Source organism: Oncorhynchus keta, chromosome 27 (assembly GCF_023373465.1).
Source record: "Oncorhynchus keta strain PuntledgeMale-10-30-2019 chromosome 27, Oket_V2, whole genome shotgun sequence".
Classification (NCBI taxonomy): Eukaryota; Metazoa; Chordata; class Actinopteri; order Salmoniformes; family Salmonidae; genus Oncorhynchus; species Oncorhynchus keta.
The window spans coordinates 46876445-46902258 of record NC_068447.1 but is presented as its reverse complement, the minus strand read 5'-3'; the positions used below and the strand labels follow the sequence as shown (position 1 = coordinate 46902258).

General features: G+C 43.1%; 2 protein-coding genes across 9 annotated transcripts in view; one reads left to right on the top strand and one right to left on the bottom strand.

The window, feature by feature from the left end:
- LOC118360211 (uncharacterized) overlaps window positions 1-25814 on the top strand; it is an 81076-nt gene that overhangs the window by 18871 nt on the left and 36391 nt on the right. For all 4 annotated transcript variants that reach the window (XM_035739464.2, XM_052482556.1, XM_052482557.1 and 1 more), the window contains 4 exons: window positions 181-324; window positions 775-953; window positions 2767-2975; window positions 3543-3687. In XM_035739464.2, coding sequence (XP_035595357.1) covers window positions 181-324; window positions 775-953; window positions 2767-2975; window positions 3543-3687 — 677 coding nt within the window. The remainder of the gene's footprint in view (window positions 1-180; window positions 325-774; window positions 954-2766; window positions 2976-3542; window positions 3688-25814) is intronic.
- LOC118360212 (zinc finger protein 345-like) overlaps window positions 8701-25814 on the bottom strand; it is a 30762-nt gene continuing 13648 nt past the window's right edge. For all 5 annotated transcript variants that reach the window (XM_035739469.1, XM_035739473.2, XM_035739470.1 and 2 more), the window contains 3 exons: window positions 11704-11785; window positions 11141-11486; window positions 8701-10743 (listed from right to left, as the gene is read on the bottom strand). In XM_035739469.1, the coding sequence (XP_035595362.1) occupies window positions 9151-10743; window positions 11141-11486; window positions 11704-11785 (2021 nt within the window). In that variant the 3' untranslated portion in view covers window positions 8701-9150. The remainder of the gene's footprint in view (window positions 10744-11140; window positions 11487-11703; window positions 11786-25814) is intronic.

Below are 25814 nucleotides of genomic sequence, written 5' to 3'. Positions count from 1 at the left end.
GATGTTTTGCCGGTTTGATTGCCTTACGAAGGGCATATTGCTTCCATCTAACAGATCTGCCAACATCGAAGGGATTAGGACCAACTGGAAGGGATAGGAAGTGGATTTGGATTGGCTGAAAGTCAACATGTGTGCCAGTATTTTCGATCACCTGTCTCACGTACTCCCTGCTTCACACAGGAAACTGCAATTCTGACTTTCTCTGTGGCTCACTGGAGAAGGGTAGTCGCTCACCAAAGGTCAAAGGTCACCCTGCAGAGGATGGCCGAGGACTTCCACACCACGGCAGTCCTCAGGAGCTGCTTCTTAACATGGGAGAAAAAGGTAGGGAGTCGAAGCACAATTGCCTCTCCTCCAAGTGTGCACTTGTACACTACCCTCAAGGAATTTACTGGTGTAGGGAATATGATGGAAATCCCATCAGTCATTGCTTACACCAATCCAATGCTGGTATATAACCATACCTTCAAGTATCATTTTTTTAAGGTAGATAAAATGTACACTTTGGGGAGAAGGGAGAGAAGAGAAAGTGGGCTAGAGTGAGATATACATTTTCATAATTTACTTTTCTTCGTCCAGTGACATCCAAAAATGCAGACCATTAGTGAGCATAAACACAACCAATCATTTCTCAGCTAGGAAAAGAAAAGACAAATGTTGGAACATTTTACTCACATCGATTTATCCTCCAATAATTTCTAAAAACATTTTTTAATAAGGGTAGCCCTTCTGCTAATGGTATTATGGGTTAATGACATCCTCTCTCTCTCTTAGCGGACGTTGATTAGAGTAAGGCCAGACCCGGAGGCCCGGGCCCAGCTGGTGAAGAGGGCGGTGTGGCTGCGGAGGAGAGGAGAGAGACAGAGGACCCACAGCACCTTCACCCTCTGGACAGCACGCCTCAGACAAAGCCAGGCCGTCACAGCCTTCTACACAGACACCACGCTCACCAGGTTGTGTGACAGAGAATATATATACACTGCTCAAAAAAGGGAACACTAAAATAACACATCCTAGATCTGAATTAATTAAATATTCTTATTAAATACTTTTTTCTTTACATAGTTGAATGTGCTGACAACAAAATCACACAAATTATCAATGGAAATCAAATGTATCAACCCATGGAGGTCTGGATTTGGAGTCACACTCAAAATTAAAGTGGAAAACCACACTACAGGCTGATCCAACTTTGATGTAATGTCCTTAAAACAAGTCAAAATGAGGCTCAGTAGTGTGTGTGGCCTCCACGTGCCTGTATGACCTCCCTACAACGCCTGGGCATGCTCCTGATGAGGTGGCGGATGGTCTCCTGAGGGATCTCCTCCCAGACCTGGACTAAAGCATCCTCCAACTCCTGGACAGTCTGGTGCAACGTGGCGTTGGTGGATGGAGCGAGACATGATGTCCCAGATGTGCTCAATTGGATTCAGGTCTGGGGAACGGGCGGGCCAGTCCATAGCATCAATGCCTTCCTCTTGCAGGAACTACTGACACACTCCAGCCACATGAGGTCTAGCATTGTCTTTCATTAGGAGGAACCCAGGGCCAACCGCACCAGCATATGGCTCACAAGGGGTCTGAGGATCTCATTTCGGTACCTAATGGCAGTCAGGCTACCTCGGGCGAGCACATGGAGGGCTGTGCGGCCCCCAAAGAAATGCCACCCCACACCATGAGTGCCATGCCACCCCACACCATGAGTGACCGACCCACCTCCAAACCGGTCATGCTGGAGGATGTTGCAGGCAGCAGAACGTTCTCCACTGCATCTCCAGACTCTGTCACGTCTGTCACATGTGCTCAGTGTGAACCTGCTTTCATCTGCCAATCTTGGTGTTCTCTGGCAAACGCCAAATGTCCTGCATGGTGTTGGGCTGTAAGCACGACCCCCACCTGTGGACGTTGGGCCCTCATGGAGTCTGTTTCTGACCGTTTGAGCAGACACATGCACATTTGTGGCCTGCTGGAGGTCATTTTGCAGGGCTTTGGCAGTGCTCCTCCTGCTCCTCCTTGCACAAAGGCGGAGGTAGCGGTCCTGCTGCTGAGTTGTTGCCCTCCTACGGCCTCCTCCACGTCTCCTGATGTACTGGCCTGTCTCCTGGTAGCGCCTCCATGCTCTGGACACTACGCTGACAGACACAGCAAACCTTCTTGCCACAGCTCGCATTGATGTCCCATCCTGGATGAGCTGCACTACCTGAGCCACTTGTGTGGGTTGTAGACTCCGTCTCATGCTACCACTAGAGTGAAAGCACCGCCAGCAATCAAAAGTGACCAAAACATCAGCCAGGAAGCATAGGAACTGAGAAGTGGTCTGTGGTCCCCACCTACAGAACCACTCCTTTATTGGGGGTGTCTTGCTAATTGCCTATAATTTCCACCTGTTGTCTATTCCATTTGCACAACAGCATGTGAAATGTATTGTCAATCAGTGTTGCTTCCTAAGTGGACAGTTTGATTTCACAGAAGTGTGATCGACTTAGGAGTTACATTGTGTTGTTTAAGTGTTCCCTTTATTTATTTTTTATATACATATATATACAAACAAAACATTCTCAAAGGTATAGGGGATGAAGAGAAATACAGGCACTGCTGTAGATGCTCCTGTAGTTTCATTAGCAACGTTTTGACCGCAAAGGGCATTTTGTTTAAGTTTCACTTCTCCTATGCTGGATTTTATTGGATGTGTGCACATTACTTATCATAGGATTTCTCCTGACCCGTACCAAATCCCTTCTTTCCCTTCCCTACGTGTTTGTGTAGGGTGTTTACGGCGTGGGAGCAATGTGTCCACTCCCAGAGGGAGATGAGCGCTCTAGCCCGGGCCCACCTCCACCAGAGGCTGCTTGGCCAAGCCCTGGCCCACTGGAGGGGGTCTGCCACCCGCAGCCTTGAGTTCCGCAGGAGAGGCCAGGAGAGACTGGCGCTGGGGGCCAGACAGAATCTGCAGCGCTGGAGAGATCATACCCACAGTGGGTCTCACTTAGTTATCCAGGGGCCTGTTCAGGAGGATTTAACGTTCCAGAGCATTCAAATAGAAATGTATTAGGAATAATTCATGTCTGTCAGATATAATAGAGAATCTTGTCAGCTCTTCATTCTATTTCAACAAAAGCGTTTACATTTCTCTGAATACACCCATTTTTCCTGGTCGATTCCTGGTAGATAGTGAATGCACACTTTTGTTCTAGCCCAGCCCTAACACACCGGAGTCAACTGACCCACTAACCACCAAGACCTTGATCAGTTGTTCTGTTAGGGCTTGGCTATAACAAAACTGTAACCACTGGGTGTCCCCCAGGAATGGGTTGAGAAACACTGAGTGTGTTGTATCAGTCACTGTACAAGGGGGGATAGTTTTACAAGCAACTCCACTTTTCAAACATGTCACACAGTTCATGTAAGCAAAATATACACTTGGAACAGAACTTAGCATTGCTACATTAAATCCCCAAGTGCAGTCAATTTAGTTTATCCTGTGTTTTGTATCATTATTGTACAGCAGCTGATGAAACTAACACTGTGTGGTTTCTCCAAAGGGATGTGTGAGCTGAGACAGCTACTGGGTCAGTACGTGGAGAGTGAGAGAAGGGCAGCGAAGAGGAGAGCTCTACACACCTGGGTCCAGGCCACTGTGAATGTCAGGAAAGCCCAAGACGTACACCAGCAGGCTTTCATGAGCAGGTCAGTGGCAGTTGGGGACATGAAATGTTCAGTTACATTGCAGATTGAACATTTCACTGCAGGAGCTCGGGGCACTTATTTAGAAAGCGTCTCAGAGTAGGAGTGATCACCGTGTATGATCATATCAATATTGCAGTCTTTCTTTTAGCTGTTTGTATGGTAAGGTATGTGATCGGGCTATGACAGTCATGTGATTTTGAACCGGTAATTTGCCAGCCAAATAACTGTTTAAATAGCCCCCAAAAAAGGGTGTTGCCTGTGCTTCTTCTGCACCTTTCTGTGTGTCTGTGGAAAAGTTAGAGAATGAATAATTTACCAATTTTTCACTAAATTAAATATTGATTTAATTATACCTACAGAACATGTTTGGTCAAATCTTGATCAATCTTCCCATCTTTCCTATCCAACCCCAATGACAATCGTATTTTCCATTAATATGCAAATAGCCTTTGCACTTGCCTGTCTCACTGTAAACCAGTGGTAGTCAGGGCCTCATTACTGATGGCCCCTCAGGGCACGGGCCCCAAACCTATTATTATTTCTGGTGGGAAGGCCTCCAACGAAAACTTACTTAGGGACCCAAAAGGCTAGAGCTGGCCATGCTCAGATAGCATATGAACATGGTATAAGCCATGGCAAAATGTGAAGAAAAGCAGGAAATTTGCTTTAAAACTGAAGAACTTCATGGCATAATGTGTCAAATATAAGTTATCATTGTTAGTAATTCCATAGCTCGCAAGCGGCTCTCAGGAACATAATTGTCAGCTTGTGAAAATGAAACATTTTAGTAGGGGTCCTTGCCCAGGGGCTCATAATATTTGTGGGTCCATGACATTAAAAAGTTTGAAAACCCCCATGTTAAAACACCTTGCAGAAACTTACTAAACCGCACAAATGCCTGGCCGTCCTTACTTCCAAGGTTTTATAGTCAACTGAAACGAATCATGAAAAACCATTTAAACTGAAATAAAATAATTAATATACCATACTGAAACTAACTAAAATAAAAATCATCATAAATATATTTAGCAAAAATCTAAGTTTTTCAAGCTTTTTGGGGGTTTTCAAACTACTGAATGTGGTGAGTAAATGCTGCCAGGAAATGGCATGTTTCAAAAAGCTTAGCTTGTGCATCACAATCACTAACTAGCTAACAGGGAAAAAGACTTCTAGGTAGCTAACTTGATTCGGTCACACTATTTGGAAAGTCCCATATAGATGATCTGTTAAAAAAAAAAAAAAGGGCTTTATATATAAATGTGATTGTCACACTTGAAGGCACCATAGTTTCTCTCTGTGGGCATGTAGTAATATTAAAATAATGGAGGATTTTACGCATATCTAAACTTTTCACAGAAGCTGGACAAAGATCCAATTTAAAGGGAAAGAATGTCCACTCACTGTTCTACTGCTCCCAAATAGGCCTGTTTTCTGAACACATTTGGAACCATCTTACAGTTCACATCGCAGTCACACATCTCCAGAAGTTCCATTGCATGCACTCTATGGACGTTGCAGCCTTAACCAGGAAGTTGAATCATTCTAATAAGTTGGTTGTAATCAAATGAAATGGAAAAACAAGCAGTTGCTTTTTAAACAGCAATAAATACATGTAATGATGTCATTAAATCAGCAAGATAAGAAGACAGGCAATGCTGTTGAACCAGCCTTCGTTATAGTAGGCCGAAGGGTTTTGAACGTATGAAATGGAAAACAAGCAGTTGTTGCAGATAACTAAATACCAGGTTCACCGGTATTCACCAATGTTCTCATCTCTCGTTTCATTATGGGCATGGACACGTAGCCAACATGTGTCAGCTCGGTTCACCGGTATTCACCAATGTTCTCATCTCTCGTTTCATTATGGGCATGGACACGTAGCCAACATGTGTCAGCTCGGTTCACCGGTATTCACCAATGTTCTCATCTCTCGTTTCATTATGGGCATGGACACGTAGCCAACATGTGTCAGCTCGGTTCACCGGTATTCACCAATGTTCTCATCTCTCGTTTCATTATGGGCATGGACACGTAGCCAACATGTGTCAGCTCGGTTCACCGGTATTCACCAATGTTCTCATCTCTCGTTTCATTATGGGCATGGACACGTAGCCAACATGTGTCAGCTCGGTTCACCGGTATTCACCAATGTTCTCATCTCTCGTTTCATTACGGGCATGGACACGTAGCCAACACGTGTCAGCTCGGTTCACCGGTATTCACCAATGTTCTCATCTCTCGTTTCATTACGGGCATGGACACGTAGCCAACATGTGTCAGCTCGGTTCACCGGTATTCACCAATGTTCTCATCTCTCGTTTCATTACGGGCATGGACACGTAGCCAACATGTGTCAGCTCGGTTCACCGGTATTCACCAATGTTCTCATCTCTCGTTTCATTATGGGCATGGACACGTAGCCAACATGTGTCAGCTCGGTTCACCGGTATTCACCAATGTTCTCATCTCTCGTTTCATTATGGGCATGGACACGTAGCCAACATGTGTCAGCTCGGTTCACCGGTATTCACCAATGTTCTCATCTCTCGTTTCATTATGGGCATGGACACGTAGCCAACATGTCAGCTCAGTTTTACTCCTCTCAAACTTTATATTTTAATAGCTTTGGTGATTAAGAGTTATTTCCAAATCGGTCTCAGGAGCCAAACCCTTAATTGACAGTCTTGACTACGCTATTGCATTGGGCAGGACAAAAAAAAGCCTTTAATTGAGAGGGGAGGCTGTGCTTGGTTTTTACCCCCCAAAAAACATGTTTCTAAATACCGAGTATACATGCACCAAAAGCACATTAGGCTATTCATTTTCATATGGGCAGTGTGTGTTACGGCTGGATTTGCTGAGTTTCCGCTGTCAACATTCATGCCATAACCAACTGCGTTACTGCTAAAACCAGCTTTTGGTTGGTCTTAAATATCCCTAACAGCGCTGCGGAGCATGTTTAAGGACACACCTAAAATATTTCCACCCCTTCCATCTGAGTGCAAGCGTGCGGATTATAAAACAGTTAAATTTCTGAACCTGGCGTTACATGCTGACCAGACCACTCGCATGATGATTTTGTCCACCCACACCAGACGCGATCAAGGACACTCAGGTTGAAATATCAAAATGAACGTGCAAGCGTCACAAATAGAGTCAAGTTCCATTTTAGCACCTGGCAACGCAGACGTGCCCGAGCAGTGAGGGTGCAATGATTGAATAACATGTATGTGTACATTTATTTTGCAACGCTTGTGGTATGGTCAGCATGTACAGCGTGCATGTTGATTTTGTCCACCCACACCAGACATGATCAGAACTCGCAGGTTGAAATATCAAAACAAACTTTGAACTAACTATACTAATTTGGGGACACGTCGAAAAGCATTAAACATTTATGGCAATTAAGCTTAATAGCTTGCTGTTGCTTGTTAATTTGTCCTGGGATATAAACATTGGGTTGTTATTTTACATAAAATGTACAAGGTCCTCTACTCCGACAATTCATCCACAGATAAAAGGGTAAACCAAGTTAGTTTCTAGTAATCTCTCATCCTTTGGACTTTATATGGCGGTTGGCAACCTACTTTAAGGTGCATTACCAACATCAACTGGACTGGAGTGTGGCCCTCAATTCATCTTTCAATCAACCACGTGGGTATATGCTCCTAATAACCAATGAGGAGATGGAAGAGGCGGGACTTACAGCGTGTCACAAATAGAACCAAGTTCTAATTTAGCGCCTGGCTACGCAGGAGTGCGCGAGCAATGATTGAATAATATGTATGTGTACATTTATTTTGCAACGCGAGTGGTGTGGCCAGCATGTTAGGGATGGAAAATGCCAGTGCGCTAGTTTTTTAAATGACGAAATTGCAAACTAACTTGCGTTTGACACTAGCGCCGCCTTAAATCCAGAAGACGATAGAGCCTTTACTGTGCACTGTTTTAATTCCTATTAGTAAAGATTTGTCTTGACTTTTAAAATCTACTACCTTTTTAATGTGGCATACCGGTGAGCAAAACCATTTTAATCTTATTGTCAAACAAGTCACTTCAATGGCGTTGTACACTACCTGCGCACGTTCATCCTCTAAAATAATTCCAGCATCCAACAGCACACCAGCCACTTGATGAAAGAAAAAAGACATCCAATAGAAAAACACCAGAAAGTGTAATGGGATTTGGCGATTGAGACACTTGTAACCTGGTTTGAGGCCCTTCATAACAGCATTTTGGGGCGGCAGGTAGCCTGGTGGTTAGAGCGTTGGGCCAGTAACCGAAAGGTTGCTGGATCGAATCCCCGAGCTGACAAGGTAAAAATCTGTCGCTCTACCACTGAACAAGGCAGTTAAACCTCTGTTCCCCGGGAGGCCCTAATTATAAATAAGAATTTGTTCTTAACTAACTTGTGTCGTTAAATAACAGGTAAAAAAATATATTTAATAAGAAAAATGTTGCTTCAAGGACCGTACCGGCTCACTTTCGATCCTGCACCTCAGCTAATCAAAAGGGACATAGAATGACTAACCAATGACCCTTCCATCACCTTATGATGGGCCTCTCAGGCCTCAGGTCAAAGAAGTGACATACCAAAAAACAAACATCCAAATTGCTGCTGCCTTCCACGCATACTGTCTGCCCCCAACACTAAAACATATAAAAATGGAAAAACGAATATAAATATAAAAACGCCACTGCTGGCTTCTCTGAAGCTAAGCAGGGTTGGTCCTGGTCGCACTCGACATTGCCCTGTGGAGGGTGCCGTATTCCGGAAGGGACGTTAAACGGGTGTCCTGACTCTGGTCACTAAAGATCCCATTATGTGTCCTGGCTAAATTCACAATCTGGCCCTCATACCATCATGGTCACCTAATCATCCCCAGCTTCCAGTTGGCTCATTCATCAGTCAACTTACCTGGTAAAATAAGGCTTGAAAAAATGAAAAATAACCGTCGGTTACATTGTGCCGGCCCTAGTATAAGAGTGTCTCGATTTTGGAAAAGGTAGCAGTAATATCATTTACATTTAATAATACAAGTCAAATAAACATGCTATATTGAAAAGTTTTACAATTGTCGGCAAAATATATAAATTGCAATCCAAGATAGTCTTTGATTAAAGGTTAAGGATAGGAGGCACTTTCTATTGTCTGCAGTAGTAGTTCTTGAACTATTGTCTTAAATGATCATAACTGATCATCTGTACATCAACTTATGTCAAGTTTGTTAGAACACAAATGTTGAACATTAGGAATCAGGTGACAGGCTGATGGCCAGGGCTCAAAGTAGTGCACTACACAGGGAATAGGGTACCATTTAGGAGGCACAGTAGTTTCCTTGTTGAACCACCTTTAGAATGGAATCTTGAACCCTGAACATTTGTGTCCCTTCATAACAGCAAGTTTCTTCTTCAATGTATACAAAATATAGAAAAACAGAAAACACTGGACAACTCTAACAGTTAATTTGGCATCGGGTCAAAAGCCTCATCTACATTTTGAATTGGCCAACAACTCTCTAAAAGTTCAGAAAGAGCGGTCTCTATTGGTGGTACTTGTTCATTCAGGTTAGATCCAACAAGTTCTTCGCAAGTAGTTCCCTCATGCATCTCTCTAATGGTTTTTGGTCTTCCCCTGCCTCTTCCCCTGCCTCTCCCCCTTCCTCTGCTTGTGGCTTTCCTTTTGCTCACTCTCTCCCCCACCACCTCCGGGTCGCTCTGCCTCTCTTCCTCCTGCTCCCACTGTGTTGCAGATTTGTGTTCATTCAAATTCGATCCATCAAGCTCTTTACCAACAGTTCCTGCATAGATCTTTCTGCTGGTCCCTGGTCTTCCTTTTGGTCTGCCTATTGGTCTACCTGTACTCCTCCTTTTGCTCCCACTCTCTTCTTCCTCTGGGTTGAAGTCAGAGTCACTGTTGCTCCCGCTCTCCCCCACTTCTGGGTTGAATTCTGAGTCACTGTTCTTACTCTCCACAAACTCCTCAGGGTCAAAGGTCTGTCGTTTCCTCTTCCTTCCTGCCCTGAGTGCCCTCTTCACTCTCTTCTGCCCAGTCTCTGGCTCTCCACTCTCCTTTATCATTACCTGTTGTTCAGTCTGACTCGCTGAGTTTGAGATGAGCTCCTGTCCCTCTTCCTTCTCCTTGGTCCCGTAGCAAAGGCCTGGGTGGTAGCGCTGGATGTGGCTTTTCAGACTCACGTTGTGGTTGAAGGACTTGTCACATTGCTGGCACTTGTACGGCCGCTCGCCCGTGTGGAGGCGCATGTGGGACTTGAGATGGCTCGCTTGGTTGAAGGAGCGCTGACACTCGGGGCATGTGTAGGACTTGTCCCCGCTGTGGACTAGCATGTGTCTTTCCAGGATGTGTTTTTTGTTGAACTCCATTTTACAGATGTTACAAATGTGCTGTGTGGGCCCTCTGTGACCTTGAATGTGGCCGTCTCGGGCTTTAATGTCGCTAAATCGTTTGGGGCAGTCGGGGCATTCGTAGGGCTTTTCCACACGCGGGTGGCTCTCCTCGTGCCTTAGTTTCTCCGGCCTGCTCTGGAGCGACTTGAGGCAGTACTTGCACTCGTGCACATAGCCTGGCTTGTGGATTCTTCTGTGAATGTTAAGAGAGACCTCGTTAACGAACCGCTTGCCACAGTCCTGACAGACGAACGGCTTCACGTGCTCGCAGACGTGAGTCTTGGAGCCTTTGGTGAACGTGCCGCAATCCGGGCAGAGCGCTGGGGAATCCCCTTCGGAATCTGAGGCTAGAAGTTCACCTAACTCCACCTCCGGTTCCCACTCCCTATCAGAGCTCTCCTCCTCCTCCATTTCTTCCTCCCCCTTCATTTCTTCCTCCCCCTCCATTTCTTCCTCCATTTCTTCCTCCCCCACCTCTTTTTGTTCCTCCTCTAATAACTGACGTTTCTTCTTAATGGCTTTGTCGTCGTGAACTTCGTCATCCAAACAAAGAGTCGTCTCAAACACCAGGGTTTGAATGTCCTCCAGACCTTTGTTGCAGATATCACCATCGTTACTCTCCAACAGAAGACCACTTTTCTCCGCAGTCTGCAAGGACAATGAACAAAAATGAGCAATCGCTACAACGAATCAGTAAAATCTTCAATGTACTTACAATTGGAGCTCTTATACCAATAGTTCCACATAACTATTGGCTAGAGGGAAACACAATGCAGATGAGAAAGGGACATCAACACCCCACAGAATCTCCCTAAATATGTAATATTCTACGGATGCATCTCAAACTATTTTGACTATGGACAAAAATACTGCCAACTTCCTGATTTCACTTAGTTTACGAATCATAGCCATAGCTGATGACAATTGTGGTTCCTGGTTTACGTGACTAACACCTCCCCATTAAAAGGTTGGTTGTTTTTATGGCTTGTGTGAATTTGCATTCATGCAGTGTAAACATTGATCAGTGAAAAATGATAAAGGCTACCTTCAAGGTCTGATTATTGAAGGTGCCTGTTGAGGTGCCTGTCTGAGCATCAGTGGATGTGCCAGTTGACATGCCAGTAGTGCCGGTGGGAGCATCAGTTGTGCCAGTTGATACTTTGGCTGCTGAGGGGGACAGGTATTCAGCTGGGAGGTTAAAGGGCTGGCTCTTCCATTGGCTCCGGTGGTCACAGTGGTTGCAGAACCGGTTGATGGTGAGCAGGGTGTCTTGGATGAACTTGTCGATGTTGCAGGAGCCGCGACAGACTGGACAAGTCTTGAACAACGGAAGGAGGCAGTCTTCATAGACCACATACTTCCTCGCCATGTACACCGTGACAGAGTTTAACCTGGGAAAATATATATTTTTATCATAGGTTACTACCGATTGGGCTTCGCAAGCAGGCCAGACAGTGAGACCGTTCAAAAGTAATTAAGCATAGTTGCATGACACTTTTCAATTGAACAGTCGCTCATAGATTAGGAGGACATGTGGCCTAAGTCGTTAGCCAATTCATTTAGAATAGTTCCCCACGGGCTACTTAAAAGTAAAATTTAAGTTTATACCGGTTCACATCCCTGTGTGGTATGTCCTCCATAAACCTTGTATTGACTCCTACATTCTTCTGGATTGGCTGCACTTGGATGGCTGTAAATTGAATACAGTAGCATGTTAGGTAATTTCCATGTAAAAAGACCCATGAGCACCAACGTTTAGTTCATAAGAGCATGTTGAATAGGATATCAAATGAAAGCTGAAAAGTGTGCAAAGCTGTCAAAGGCAACGGGTGGCTACTTTGAAGAATCAAAAATCTATTTTGATTTAACACTTCTTTGTTTTCTACATGATTCCATAAGTGTTATTTCATAGTTTTGATGTCTTCACTATTATTCTACAATGTAGAAAAATAGAGGTTGACCGATTTAATTAGGGCCGATTTTGAGTTTTCATAACCATCTGTAATCACTCTTTTTGGATGCCAATTACATTGCAATCCACAAGGAGACTGCATGGCAGACGGCCTGGTACGCGAGTGCAGCATCAAAAGGACCTTGTGGCTGCAAGGAGCTAAGGTAAGTTGCTAGCTAGCATTAAACTTATCTTATAAAAAGCAATCAATCCATAATCACTAGTTAACTACACATGGTTGATATTACTAGGTTAATTAGCTTGTTCTGTGTTGCATATAATCAATTAACAGGCACTGCTTTGATCATCGAATCACAGCCTACTTCAACTTGATGATAACAAAAGCACATTTGCGAAAAAAGCACAATCGTACCTAACCGTAATTAATTTGCCAGAATTTTGCATAATTATGACATAATATTGAAGGTTGTGCAATGTAACAGCAATATTTAGACTTAGGGTTGCCACCCTAACGGTTCTGTATTTCACTGAAAGAATAAACGTTTTTTTTCCGAAATGATAGTTTCTGGATTTTACCATATCAATGACCAAAGGCTCGTATTTCTGTGTTTATTATAATTAAGTATATGATTTGATAGAGCAGTCTGACTGAGCGGTGGTAGGCATCAGCAGGCTCGTAAGCATTCATTCAAACAGTAGCTCTTAGCAATGCTTGAAGCACAGCGCTGTTTATGACTTCAAGCCTATCAACTCCTGAGATTAGGCTGGCAATACTAATGTGCCTGTAAGAACATCCAATAGTCAAAAGGTATATGAAATACAAATGGTATAAAGAGAAATAGTCCTATAAAACCTAAAACTTCTTAACTGGGAATATTGAAGACTCACGTTAAAAGGAACCACCAGCTTTCATTTGTTCTGAGCAAGGAACTTAAATGTTAGCTTTTTTACATGGCACATATTTCACTTATACTTTCTTCTCAAACACTTTTTGCATTATTTAAACCAAATTGAACATGTTTCATTATTTATTTGAGACTAAATTGATTTCATTTATGTTATAAGGGTTAGGGAACTGGTGGCAGTGAAGTCAGACGCAGAAATAGGTAATAGCCGGAGCAGTTTAATTTCAAAACCAACGGCAATAAAAAAAGAACCTACATGGGTTCAAAACCCAACGCGCACCAGTAACAGTGCACAAGCACGTACAAACAAACAAACAATTCCACACAAGGACATGGGGGGGGGGGGACAGAGGGTTAAATACACAACACTTAATGATGGGAAATGGAAACCAGGTGTGTTGGAAAATGAGACAAAACAAATGGAAAATGAAAAGTGGATTGACGATGGCTAGAAGACAAGTGACGCTGACCGCCGAACACTGCCCGAACAAGGAGAGGAAACGACTTCGGTGGGAGTCGTGACACATATACATATATATACACACACACACACACACTACTCAAAAAAATAAAGGGAACACTAAAATAACACATCCTAGATCTGAATGAATTAAATATTATTTTCTTTACATAGATGAATGTGCTGACAACAAAATCACACAAAAATGATCAATGGAAATCAAATTTATCAACCCCTGGATTTGGAGTCACACTCAAAATTAAAGTGGAAAACCACACTACAGGCTGATCCAACTTTGATGTAATGTCTTTAAAACAAGTCAAAATGAGGCTCAGTAATGTGTGTGGCCTCCGTGCCTGTATGACCTCCCTACAACGCCTGGGCATGCTCCTGATGAGGTGGCGGATGGTCTCCTGAGGGATCTCCTCCCAGACCTGGACTAAAGCATCCGCCAACTCCTGGACAGTCTGTGGTGCAACGTGGCGTTGGTGGATGGAGCGAGACATGATGTCCCAGATGTGCTCAATTGGATTCAGGTCTGGGGAACGGGCGGGCCAGTCCATAGCATCAATGCCTTCCTCTTGCAGGAACTGCTGACACACTCCAGCCACATGAGTCTAACATTGTCTTGCATTAGGAGGAACCCAGGGCCAACCACACCAGCATATGGTCTCACAAGGGGTCTGAGGTTCTCATCTCGGTACCTAATGGCAGTCAGGCTACCTCTGGCGAGCACATGGATGGCTGTGCGGCCCTCCAAAGAAATGCCACCCCAAACCATGACTGACCCACCGCCAAACCAGTCATGCTGGAGGATGTTGCAGGCAGCAGAACGTTCTCCACTGCGCCTCCAGACTGTCACGTGCTCAGTGTGAACCTGCTTTCATCTGTGAAGAGCCAGTGGTGAATTTGCCAATCTTGGTGTTCTTTGGCAAATGCCAAACGTCCTGCACGGTGTTGGGCTGTAAGCACAACCCCCACCTGTGGACGTCGGGCCCTCATACCACCCTCATGGAATCTGATTCTGACTGTTTGAGGAGACACATGCACATTTGTGGCCTGCTGGATGTCGTTTTGCAGGGCTCTCACAGTGCTCCTCCTTCTCCTCCTTGCACAAAGGCGGAGGTAGCGGTCCTGCTGCTGGGTTGTTGCCCTCCTGCGGCCTCCTCCACGTCTCCTGATGTACTGGCCTGTCTCCTGGTAACGCCTCCATGCTCTGGACACTGAAATTTATTGTCAATCAGTGTTGCTTTCTAAGTGGACAGTTTGATTTCACAGAAGTGTGATTGACTTGGAGTTACATTGTGTTGTTTAAGTGTTCCCTTTATTTTTTTGAACAGTGTGTGTGTATGTGTGTATATATGTATATATATACTAAAATCGGTACCGCCGTTGAAACATAATCAGTTGACCTCTAGTAGAAAATAGTAAAAATAAAGAAAAACCCTTGAATGAGTAAGTGTCCAAACTTTTGATTGGTACTGTAGACATGTTTCCATCCAAAGAAATTGGAATAAGCAAAGGCTTTGATTTCCTGCCTAACAGATGGACAAGGGGTCCTAGAAAAAGTCCTAAGGTATTAGAAATACATCAAAGAACAATGTTAAAGTAAAGATCCCTGCCAACTAAAACACCTATTTATACTGAACAAAAATATAAAACACATGTCAAGTGTTGATCACACGTTTCATGAGCTGAAATAAAATATCCCAGACATTTTCCAGATGCACAAAAAACTTCTCTCAAATGTTGTGCACAAATTTGTTGACATCCCTGTTAAGAGTATTTCTCCTTTGACAAGATAATCTATCCACCTGACAGGTGTGGCATATCAGGAAGCTGATTTAAACAGCATGATCATTACACATGTGAACCTTGTGCTGGGGACAAGAAAGGGTCACTCTAAAATGTGCAGTTTTGTGACAATGCAATGTCACGGATGCCTGAAGTTGAGGTAGCACGCTGACTGCAGGAATCTCCACCAGAGCTGTTGCCAGAATGTTATGTTAATTTCTCTACCATAAACTGCCTCCAATGTCGTTTTAGAAAATTTGGCAGTATGTCCAACCGGCCTCACAACTGCAGACCACAGATAACCACGCCAGCCCAGGACCTCAATCTGGCTTCTTCACCTGCGGGATCGTCTGAGACCAGCCACCTGGACAGCTGATGAAACTGTGGGTTTGCACAACCAAAGAATTTCACAAACTGTCAGAAACCGTCTCAGGGAGGCTAATCTGCGTGCTCGTCATCTTCACCGGGTTCCTGACCTGACTGCAGTTCAGCATCGTAACTGACTTCAGTGGGCAAACGTTCACCTTCCATACTGGAGAAGTGTGCTCTTCAAGGATTAATCCCAGTTTAAAATGTAGATGGTAGACATTGAATGGCGTCATGTGGGCGAGCGGTTTGCTGATGTCAACAGTTTTTAACAGAGTGCCCCATGGTGGGGTTATGGTAAGGGCAGGCATAAGCTACAGACAACGAACACAATTGCATTTTTTGAATGCACAGAGATAACGTGACAAGATCCTGAGGCCCAATGTCGTGCCATTCATCCCCCGCCATCACCTCATGTTTCAGCATGATAATGCACAGCCGACAGCCCCATGTTGCAAGGATCTGTACACAATTCCTGGAAGCTGATGTCCCAGTTCTTCCATGGCCTGCATACTCACCAGACATGTCACCTATTGAGCATATTTGGAATGGTCTGGATTGTGTACGACAGTGTGTTTCAGTTCCCTCCAATATCCAGCTACTTCGCACAGCTATAGAAGAGTGGGACAACATTCCACAGGCCATAATCAACAGCCTGATCAACTCTATGCATTGGAGGTCAAATCACATTTTATTTGTCACATACAGATGGTTAGCAGATGTTAATGCGAGTGTAGCAAAATGCTTGCGCTTCTAGTTCCGGCCATGCAGTAATATCTAACAAGTAATCGAACCTAATAATTTCACAACAATGTGTTGCATGAGGCAAATGGTGGCCACACAAGATAGTGACTGGTTTTCTGGTATCTGACCAACAGATGCATATCTGTATTCACAGTTATGTGAAATCAATAGGTTACGGCCTAATGAATTCATTTAAATGTACTTATATGAACTCATTCAAATATTTTGTTGCATGCTGCGTTTTTATATTTTTTGTTCAGTGTAGTTTAGGACAATTCTTTCTGCCTTCTGAGTTTAAGTAACATTGCCTTGTGCCTTAATTCCATTACCAAAAACCCACATTACTTTTAAGACATTTTATAATTTCTCCCCCTCATGAGGAAGGATAAAGTTCACACATCAATTAGTGTTTTTACTGATATAAATGTTGTTTATTAATTATTGAAGCTGCAATATGTAAGAGATCTGTCATTCTCATTGACAACAAGTCTAAGAAGCACTAGATCTGTTCTACGTATGCTATATCTATGCTTCCCGTTAAGTTTAATTTTACTTTAGATTTTGTACACCAGATTCAAACAGCTGAAAATACAATAATTGTGAACACAGAAAAGTTGAGTTTACAGTCCTGTACAGTAGAGGAGAACGGCGTAAAATTCAGTAACTACACAGAGCACACGATTTGAATACACTAATGTATTGTACTGAACTATACTCTTCTGTGCTGTACTTGGATGTCAACTTGTGAAAACGTGGTCGTCAAATAATAGCTAGTTTGAAGAATAATACCCAAATATGCAAAGGATGATATTGCATATCTATTTAGGATACTTCATCATGAAGAGAATGAAATTCATATCCATAATTATGTGTTTCTGTGTAGTACAGATCAGGGACCCATGATGAAATTCCATTACCGCAATTATTTTACAGGTGTAAATCCACATCACTTACTGTATGTAGTTCAACAACCAATTTTTTTTTTTTTTTCAAAACTCAAGATGTATTGTCATTAGGGATGAATGGACATGATATTTGAAACGGGGCTCAATTTGGCCTTTTTCAACATTACAAACCAAAATCTGTCTTTTCGATTTACAGATGTTCTATTTAGTTTATTATGCCCCTTCATTAGAATTGTCTAAATAGATTAACAATTTTACATTGAACACTGCATGGGGATGAATTATGGCCAGGACATCAGTTTGATGAGGAGGCCTAGGCTGAATGATTCTAATGAAAATACGCTCTGTTTTTATCAAACTAATGTTTTTGCATATATTTTCAGTGCTGAACCGGTCTGTTGGGGAGGTGGTGGGTTAGTGTAATTGGCTGATTTTTATATATATTTGTAATAATGACAATTACAACAATACTGAATTAACCCTTTTTATTTTAACTTAATATAATACATAAATATTTAAAACATGTTCAATTTGGTTTAAATAATGCAAACAGTGTTGGAGAAGTAAAAGTGCAATATGTGCCATGTAAAAAAGATAACGTTTAAATTCCTTGCTCAGAACATGAGAACATATGGAAGCTGGTGGCTCAATATTCCCAGTTAAGAAATTTTAGGTTGAGGTTATTATAATGTCTACTTTCTCTCTATACCATTTGTATTTTATATACCTTTGACTATTGGATGTTCTTATAGGCACATTAGTATGGCCAGCCTAATCTCGGGAGTTTTTTTTTTTTTTTTACCTTTATTTAACCAGGCAAGTCAGTTAAGAACACATTCTTATTTTCAATGACGGCCTGGGAACAGTGGGTTAACTGCCTGTTCAGGGGCAGAACGACAGATTTGTACCTTGTCAGCTCGGGGGTTTGAACTTGCAACCTTCCGGTTATTAGTCCAACGCTCTAACCACTAAGCTACCCTGCCGCCCCAGTTGATCGGCTTGAAGTCATAAACAGCGCTGTGCTTCAAGCATTGCTAAGAGCTACTGTTTGAATGAATGCTTACGAGCCTGCTGCTGCCTACCCCCGCTCAGTCAGACTGCTCTATCAAATATCAAATCATAGACCTTAATTATAATAAACAGACAAATGCGAGCCGTAGGTCATTAATATGGTCAAATCTGGAAACTATCATTTCGAAAACAAAACATTTATTCTTTCAGTGAAATACGGAACCGTTCTGTATTTTATTGAACGGGTGGCAACCCTAAATCTAAATATTGCACAACCTTCAATGTTATGTCATAATTATGTAAAATTCTGGCAAATTATTTATGGTCTTAATTAAATTATTATTTACACAGTTCGCAACGAGCCAGGCGGCCCAAACTGTTGCATATACCCTGACTCGGCATACACCGAACACAAGCGAAGTGACACAATTTCCCTAGTTAACATTGCCTGCTAACATGAATTTCTTTTAGCTAAATGTGCAGGTTTAAAAAAATATATACTTCTGTGTATTGATTTTAAGGAAGGAATTGATGTTTATGGTTCGGTACATTTGTGCAACTAAGGTTTTTTTTCCCCACAAATGTGCTTTTGATAAATCATCACCCGTTTTGGCAAAGTTGAAGTAGGCTGTGATTCAATGATAAATTAACAGGCACCGCATTGATTATATGCAACGCAGGACAAGCTAGTTAACCTAGTAATATCATCAACCGTGTAGTTAACTGGTGATTATGTAAAGATTGATCGTTTTTATAATATAAGTTTAATGCTAGCTTGCAACTTACCTTGGCTCATCGCAGCCACAAGGTCCTTTTGACACTGCACTGGCGTAACAGGGGGTCAGCCTACCACACAGCTTCCTCATGGATTGCAATGTAATCGGCCATAATCAGCATCCAAAAAGGCAGATTACTGATTGTAAAACTTGGAAAATCGGCCCAATGGAATCAGCCATGCCGATTAATCATTCGACTTCTACCCTGCCCATTTCTACAATTTCGCTTCTTAAAATCTGATTTTAAACCTAACCTTTAACCTTAAATTAAGACCAAATGTTTGTTTTCATGAATGTTTAGGATATATCCAATGTTGACTGTGGCAACTAGTGACAACAGCAATGACTCAATTAGCCTAGTTAGCTAGCTTCTCTCAGTTTAATGCAGTCATAACAGGTAGTATGTAATCGGATGGGATGATAAACTAGCAAGAAGTTAGTCTAGAGCGAGTTAAGTGGTTGCTGTTAACATCTCTGCCGCCTTGCCTCTCACATTCACATCACATGGTCCTTCCCCTGCTCCCTAGTAGCAGCTGAGCTCTGAGGCTCTCTATCCATAGCTCTGGTTAAAAAAGTTGCAAAAACAATACTTTTCTGATGCTTCCCTGATTCAAATCGGGGACGGGTCTAGTTGTCCTTAGGTCCGTTCTGAATGGTTTTCAAAAACAAACGTATGCATATTGGGTTCAGGGCTTTCCTGTGTCCATTTCAGAACAGGACCTCTAACCAGGGCTCGCAATTAAGGGGGACGACTGGGGACGATTTATTTTTAATTATGTTGGGACAGTTGTGGGACGATAGGCCAGAAAAATATAAAATGCATACAACAGTGGTTCCAGTAAAAAAAAAATATTTAACTAGGAAAGTCAGTTAAGAACAAACCCTAATGACGCTGGGCCAATTGTACGCTGCCCTATGGGACTCCCAATTATTGCCGGTTGTGATACAGCCTGGAATCCAACCAGGGTCTGTAGTGACGCCTCTAGCACAGATGCGGTGCCTTGATAATCTGGACCCGCTATTTCTGAAACTATCTGCCGCCATTGTCGCAACCCCTATTACCAGCCTGTTCAACCTCTCTTTCATATCGTCTGAGATCCCCAAGGATTGAAAGCTGCCGCAGTCATCCCCCTCTTCAAAGGGGAGACACCCTGGACCCAAACTGCTATAGACCTATATCCATCCTGCCCTGCCTATCTAAGGTCTTCGAAAGCCAAGTCAACAAACAGGTCACTGACCATCTCGAATCCCACCGTACCTTCTCCGCTGTGCAATCTGGTTTCCGAGCCGGTCACGGGTGCACCTCAGCCACACTCAAGGTACTAAATGATATCATAACCGCCATCGATAAAAGACAGTACTGTGCAGCCGTCTTCATCGACCTCGCCAAGGCTTTCGACTCTGTCAATCACCAAATTCTTATCGGCAGACTCAACAGCCTCGGTTTTTCGGATGACTGCCTTGCCTGGTTCACCAATTACTTTGCAGACAGAGTTCAGTGTGTCAAATCGGAGGGCATGCTGTCCGGTCCTCTGGCAGTCTCTATGGGGGTGCCACAGGGTTCAATTCTCGGGCCGACTCTTTTCTCTGTATATATCAATGATGTTGCTCTTGCTGCGGGCGATTCCCTGATCCACCTCTACGCAGACGACACCATTCTATATACTTTCGGCCCGTCATTGGACACTGTGCTATCCAACCTCCAAACGAGCTTCAATGCCATACAGCACTCCTTCCGTGGCCTCCAACTGCTCTTAAACGCGAGTAAAACCAAATGCATGCTTTTCAACCGATCGCTGCCTGCACCCGCATGCCCGACTAGCATCACCACCCTGGATGGTTCCAACCTTGAATATGTGGACATCTATAAGTACCTAGGTGTCTGGCTAGACTGCAAACTCTCCTTCCAGACTCACATCAAACATCTCCAATCAAAAATCAAATCCAGAGTCGGCTTTCTATTCCGCAACAAAGCCTCCTTCACCCACGCTGCCAAGCTTACCCTAGTAAAATTGACTATCCTACCGATCCTCGACTTCGGCGATGTCATCTACAAAATGGCTTCCAACACTCTACTCAGCAAACTGGATGCAGTCTATCACAGTGCCATCCGTTTTGTCACTAAAGCACCTTATACCACCCACCACTGCGACTTGTATGCTCTAGTCGGCTGGCCCTCACTACATATTCGTCGCCAGACCCACTGGCTCCAGGTCATCTACAAGTCCATGCTAGGTAAAGCTCCGCCTTATCTCAGTTCACTGGTCACGATGGCAACACCCATCCGTAGCACGCGCTCCAGCAGGTGTATCTCACTGATCATCCCTAAAGCCAACACCTCATTTGCCGCCTTTCGTTCCAGTACTCTGCTGCCTGTGACTGGAACGAATTGCAAAAATCGCTGAAGTTGGAGACTTTTATCTCCCTCACCAACTTCAAACATCAGCTATCCGAGCAGCTAACCGATCGCTGCAGCTGTACATAGTCTATTGGTAAATAGCTCACCCTTTTCACCTACCTCATTCCCATACTGTTTTTATACTGTTTTTATTTATTTACTTTTCTGCTCTTTTGCACACCAATATCTCTACCTGTACATGCCCATCTGATCATTTATCACTCCAGTGTTAATCTGCAAAATTGTATTATTCGCCTACCTCCTCATGCCTTTTGCACACATTGTATATAGACTGCCCATTTTTTTTCTACTGTGTTATTGACTTGCTAATTGTTTACTCCATGTGTAACTCTGTGTTGTCTGTTCACACTGCTATGCTTTATCTTGGCCAGGTCGCAGTTGCAAATGAGAACTTGTTCTCAACTAGCCTACCTGGTTAAATAAAGGTGAAAAAAAAATAAAATAAAAAAGACCGCTGCACCACTCGGGAGCCCAGTAAAATGTTTAAACACAAAGACAAGACTCACAAAATGTAGCTTAAAAGTTTATTAACTATGAATAATTCACATTACAAGCGCAGCAATGTGTTGTCTCGTTCATATGCATGAAAGTTTAAAATAATATTACACGAGAACACCATTCTCAAACGTGCACCTGATGCAAGCAGTTTTTATAATGTGACAGATGGATATACAGCCTAATGGTAGAATATAAGAGGGAATATCTGTGAAGATACAACAATATGATTGTGCCTTTGGAAAGTAGAAATGCTGGTTTCCATGGTATAATTAGGAAATATTCAGGGGTTTTTCTATAGACGGATTTTGGCTATAGGCTATTAAAAGCAAGGTAAGCTTGGCTGTGTAAAACGTCTAGGTTTCAAACAATGATATGGCTGGCTATGTGTCATATGTAGTTATTTAGGTTATGGAAAGGTGTAATATTAGAATATCATTCCAATGTTGGGCAAATAGGCCTATTAGAATGCACATTTTACTCTCTCCCAGCCTGTCTGCGGGCCCGCCCCGCCGGCCCTGAGTTGAGGTTTTGTGTGCTGGGAGTTGCTGTGGCATTTGCATTATCTATAGACTATGGCTAGCTACTAAGGTATTCTAGAGAATATGGTTGTATCTCCCTGACCTGAACCGAATGCACACTATAAAATGTGCTAGGTATTTCTGCCTCACGCAGCAACACTGCCTGGCTGGGGGCTGTGGATACGCATGTGAAGAGCTGAGTGACAGATTCATTAACATACTTGAAACGGAAGTCTACTGTAGTGAGACTTTGTCCTTGTGTTTCTTGGCTATTCACATCGTTTTGTTCACAAGCTAGGTTTTTCTATGCTTGAGTTTCAACCGTTAGGGAAGAGAAGACAACGCTTCTACTAGTCAGACCCTCAATCTCACAGTTACAAACAGGACTCGAATCGCATTACCACGGTAACCTCCTGTCCCGTGTACATTTTCTCATGTGATATGTTGGTTAAAAAATGAAATGCAACAATATACCACGTTACTTTTTACTAGTAATACATTTGTTTTAATAACATTACAAATGCTCATCTGTTTTTTTGTTTTGTTGGTGTAATTTTCAGTGGTGTAAAGTACTTAAGTAAAGGACCTTTATTTATATTTGACAACTTTTACTTCACTACATTTAGCTCCCGAGTGGCGCACCGGTCTAATGCACTGCATCTCAGTGCTAGAGGCGTCACTACAGACCCTGGTTAGATCCCGGGCTGTATTGGCCCAGCGTTGTCCGGGTTAGAGGAGGGTTTGGCCGGGGTAGGCAGTCATTGTAAAATAAGAATTTGTTCTTAACTGACTTGCCTGGTTTAAATAAAATAATGTACTTTTGAATGCTTAGCAGGACAGGAAGATGGTCCAATTCACACACTTATATATACACACACACACACACACACACACACACACACACACACACACACACACACACACACACACACACGTCTGGCACTGCAGGATTTGAGTCCCTGGCGGCGTAGTGTGTTACTGATGGTAGGCTTTGTTAGCTTTGTTACTTTGGTGCCAGCTCTCTGCAGGTCATTCACTAGGTCCCCCCGTGTGGTTCTGGGATTTTTGCTCACCGTTCTTGTGATCATTTTGACCCCACGGGGTGAGATCTTGCGTGGAGCCCCAGATCGAGGGAGATTATCAGTGGTCTTGTATGTCTTCCATTTCCTACTAATTGCACCCACAGTTGATTTAATAATATGATTTCTTCAAACCAAGCTGCTTACCTATTGTAGATTCAGCCTTCCCAGCCTGGTGCAGGTCTACAATTTTGTTTCTGGTGTCCTTTGACAGCTCTTTGGTCTTGGCCATAGTGGAGTTTGGAGTGTGACTTGTTGGAGGTTGTGGACAGATGTCTTTTATACTGATAAGAAGTTCAAACAGGTGCCATTAATACAGGTAACGAGTGGAGGACAGAGGAGCCTCTTAAAGAAGAAGTTACAGGCCTGTGAGGGCCAGAAATCTTGCTTGTCAGCCATATTTTCCACCATAATTTGCAAATAAATTCATTAAAAATCCTACAATGTGATTTTCTGGATTTCTTTTCTCATTTTGTCTGTCACAGTTGAAGTGTACCTATGATGAAAATTACAGGCCTCATCTTTTTAAGTGGGAGAACTTGCACAATTGGTAGCTGACTAAATACTTTTTTGCCCCACTGTATTTGATACACTGCCGATTTTGCAGGTTTTCCTACTTACAAAGAATGTAGAGGTCTGTCATTTTTATCATAGGTACAAAAGACGGAATCAAAAGAAAAAAATCCAGAAAATCACATTGTATGATTTTTAAGTAATTAATTTTCATTTTATTGCATGACATAAGTATTTGATCACCTACCAACCAGTAAGAATTCCGTCTCTCACAGACCTGTTAGTTTTTCTTTAAGAAGCCCTCCTGTTCTCCACTCATTACCTGTATTAACTGCACCTGTTTGAACTCGTTACCTGTATAAAAGACACCTGTCCACACACTCAAACATACTCCAACCTCGCCACAATGGCCAAGACCAGAGAGCTGTGTAAGGACATCAGGGATAAAATTGTAGACCCGCACAAGGCTGGGATAAGCTACAGGACAATAGGCAAGCAGCTTGGTGGCAACAACTGTTGGCACAATTATTAGAAAATGGAAGAAGTTCAAGATGACGGTCAATCACCCTCGGTCTGGGGCTCCATACAAGATCTCACCTCGTGGGGCATCAATGATCATGAGGAAGGTGAGGGATTAGCCCAGAACTACACGGCAGGACCTGGTCAATGACCTGAAGAGAGCTGGGACCACAGTCTCAAAGAAAACCATTAGTAACACACAACGCCGTCATGGATTAAAATCCTGCAGCGCACGGAAGGTCTCCCTGCTCAAGTCAGCGCATGTCCAGGCCCGTCTGAAGTTTGCCAATAACCATCTGGATGATCCAGAGGAGGAATGGGAGAAGGTCATGTGGTCTGATTAGACCAAAAAGCTCTATTTTTGTCTCAACTCCACTCGCCGTGGTTGGAGGAAGAAGAAGGATGAGTACAACCCCAAAAACACCATCCCAACCGTGAAGCATGGAGGTGGAAACATCATTCTTTGGGGATGCTTTTCTGCAAAGGGGACAGGACGACTGCACCGTATTGAGGGGAGGATGGATGGGGCCTTGTATCGCAAGATCTTGGATAACAGTAAGAGCATTGAAGATGGGTCGTGGCTAGGTCTTCCAGCATGACAACGACCCAAAACACACAGAATAATTTTGCACGCCCAATTTTTCAGTTTTTGATTTGTTAGAGAAAAAAAAAATATCCAGTAAATGTCGTTCCACTTCATGATTGTGTCCCACTTGTTGTTGATTCTTCACAAAAAAATACAGTTTTATATCTTTATGTTTGAAGCCTGAAATGTGGTATAAGGTCGCAAAGTTCAAGGGGGCCGAATACTTTCGCAAGGCACTATATATATATATTTTTTACATTTAACTAGGCAAGTCAGTTAAAAACAAATTCTTATTTACAATGACAGCCTACCCCGGCCAAACCCTAACATGCTGACCAGACTGCTCGCTTCGCAAAATAAAAGTATACAAACGTTATTCAATCATTGCACACACTGCTCGCGAGCATCTGTGTGGCCAGGCGCTAAAATGGAAATTGGTTATATTCGTGACGCTCAACGCACTGCAAGTCCGGCCTCTCCCGTCTCCTCATTTGGTTTTTAGGAGCATATATCCACGTGACATCTCCTCATTGGCTTTTAGGTGCATATACCGACATGGGTGATTGAAAGATTAATTATAAAGTCCACACTCCGGTCGGTTGTAGTAATGCTGTAAAGTTGGTGCCAACCACCATATAGAGTCCAAAGACAAAAAGAAACCTGAAGGAAGGAAAGATGATGAGAAATGAATTCGGTTTACGGGATTAATTGTCG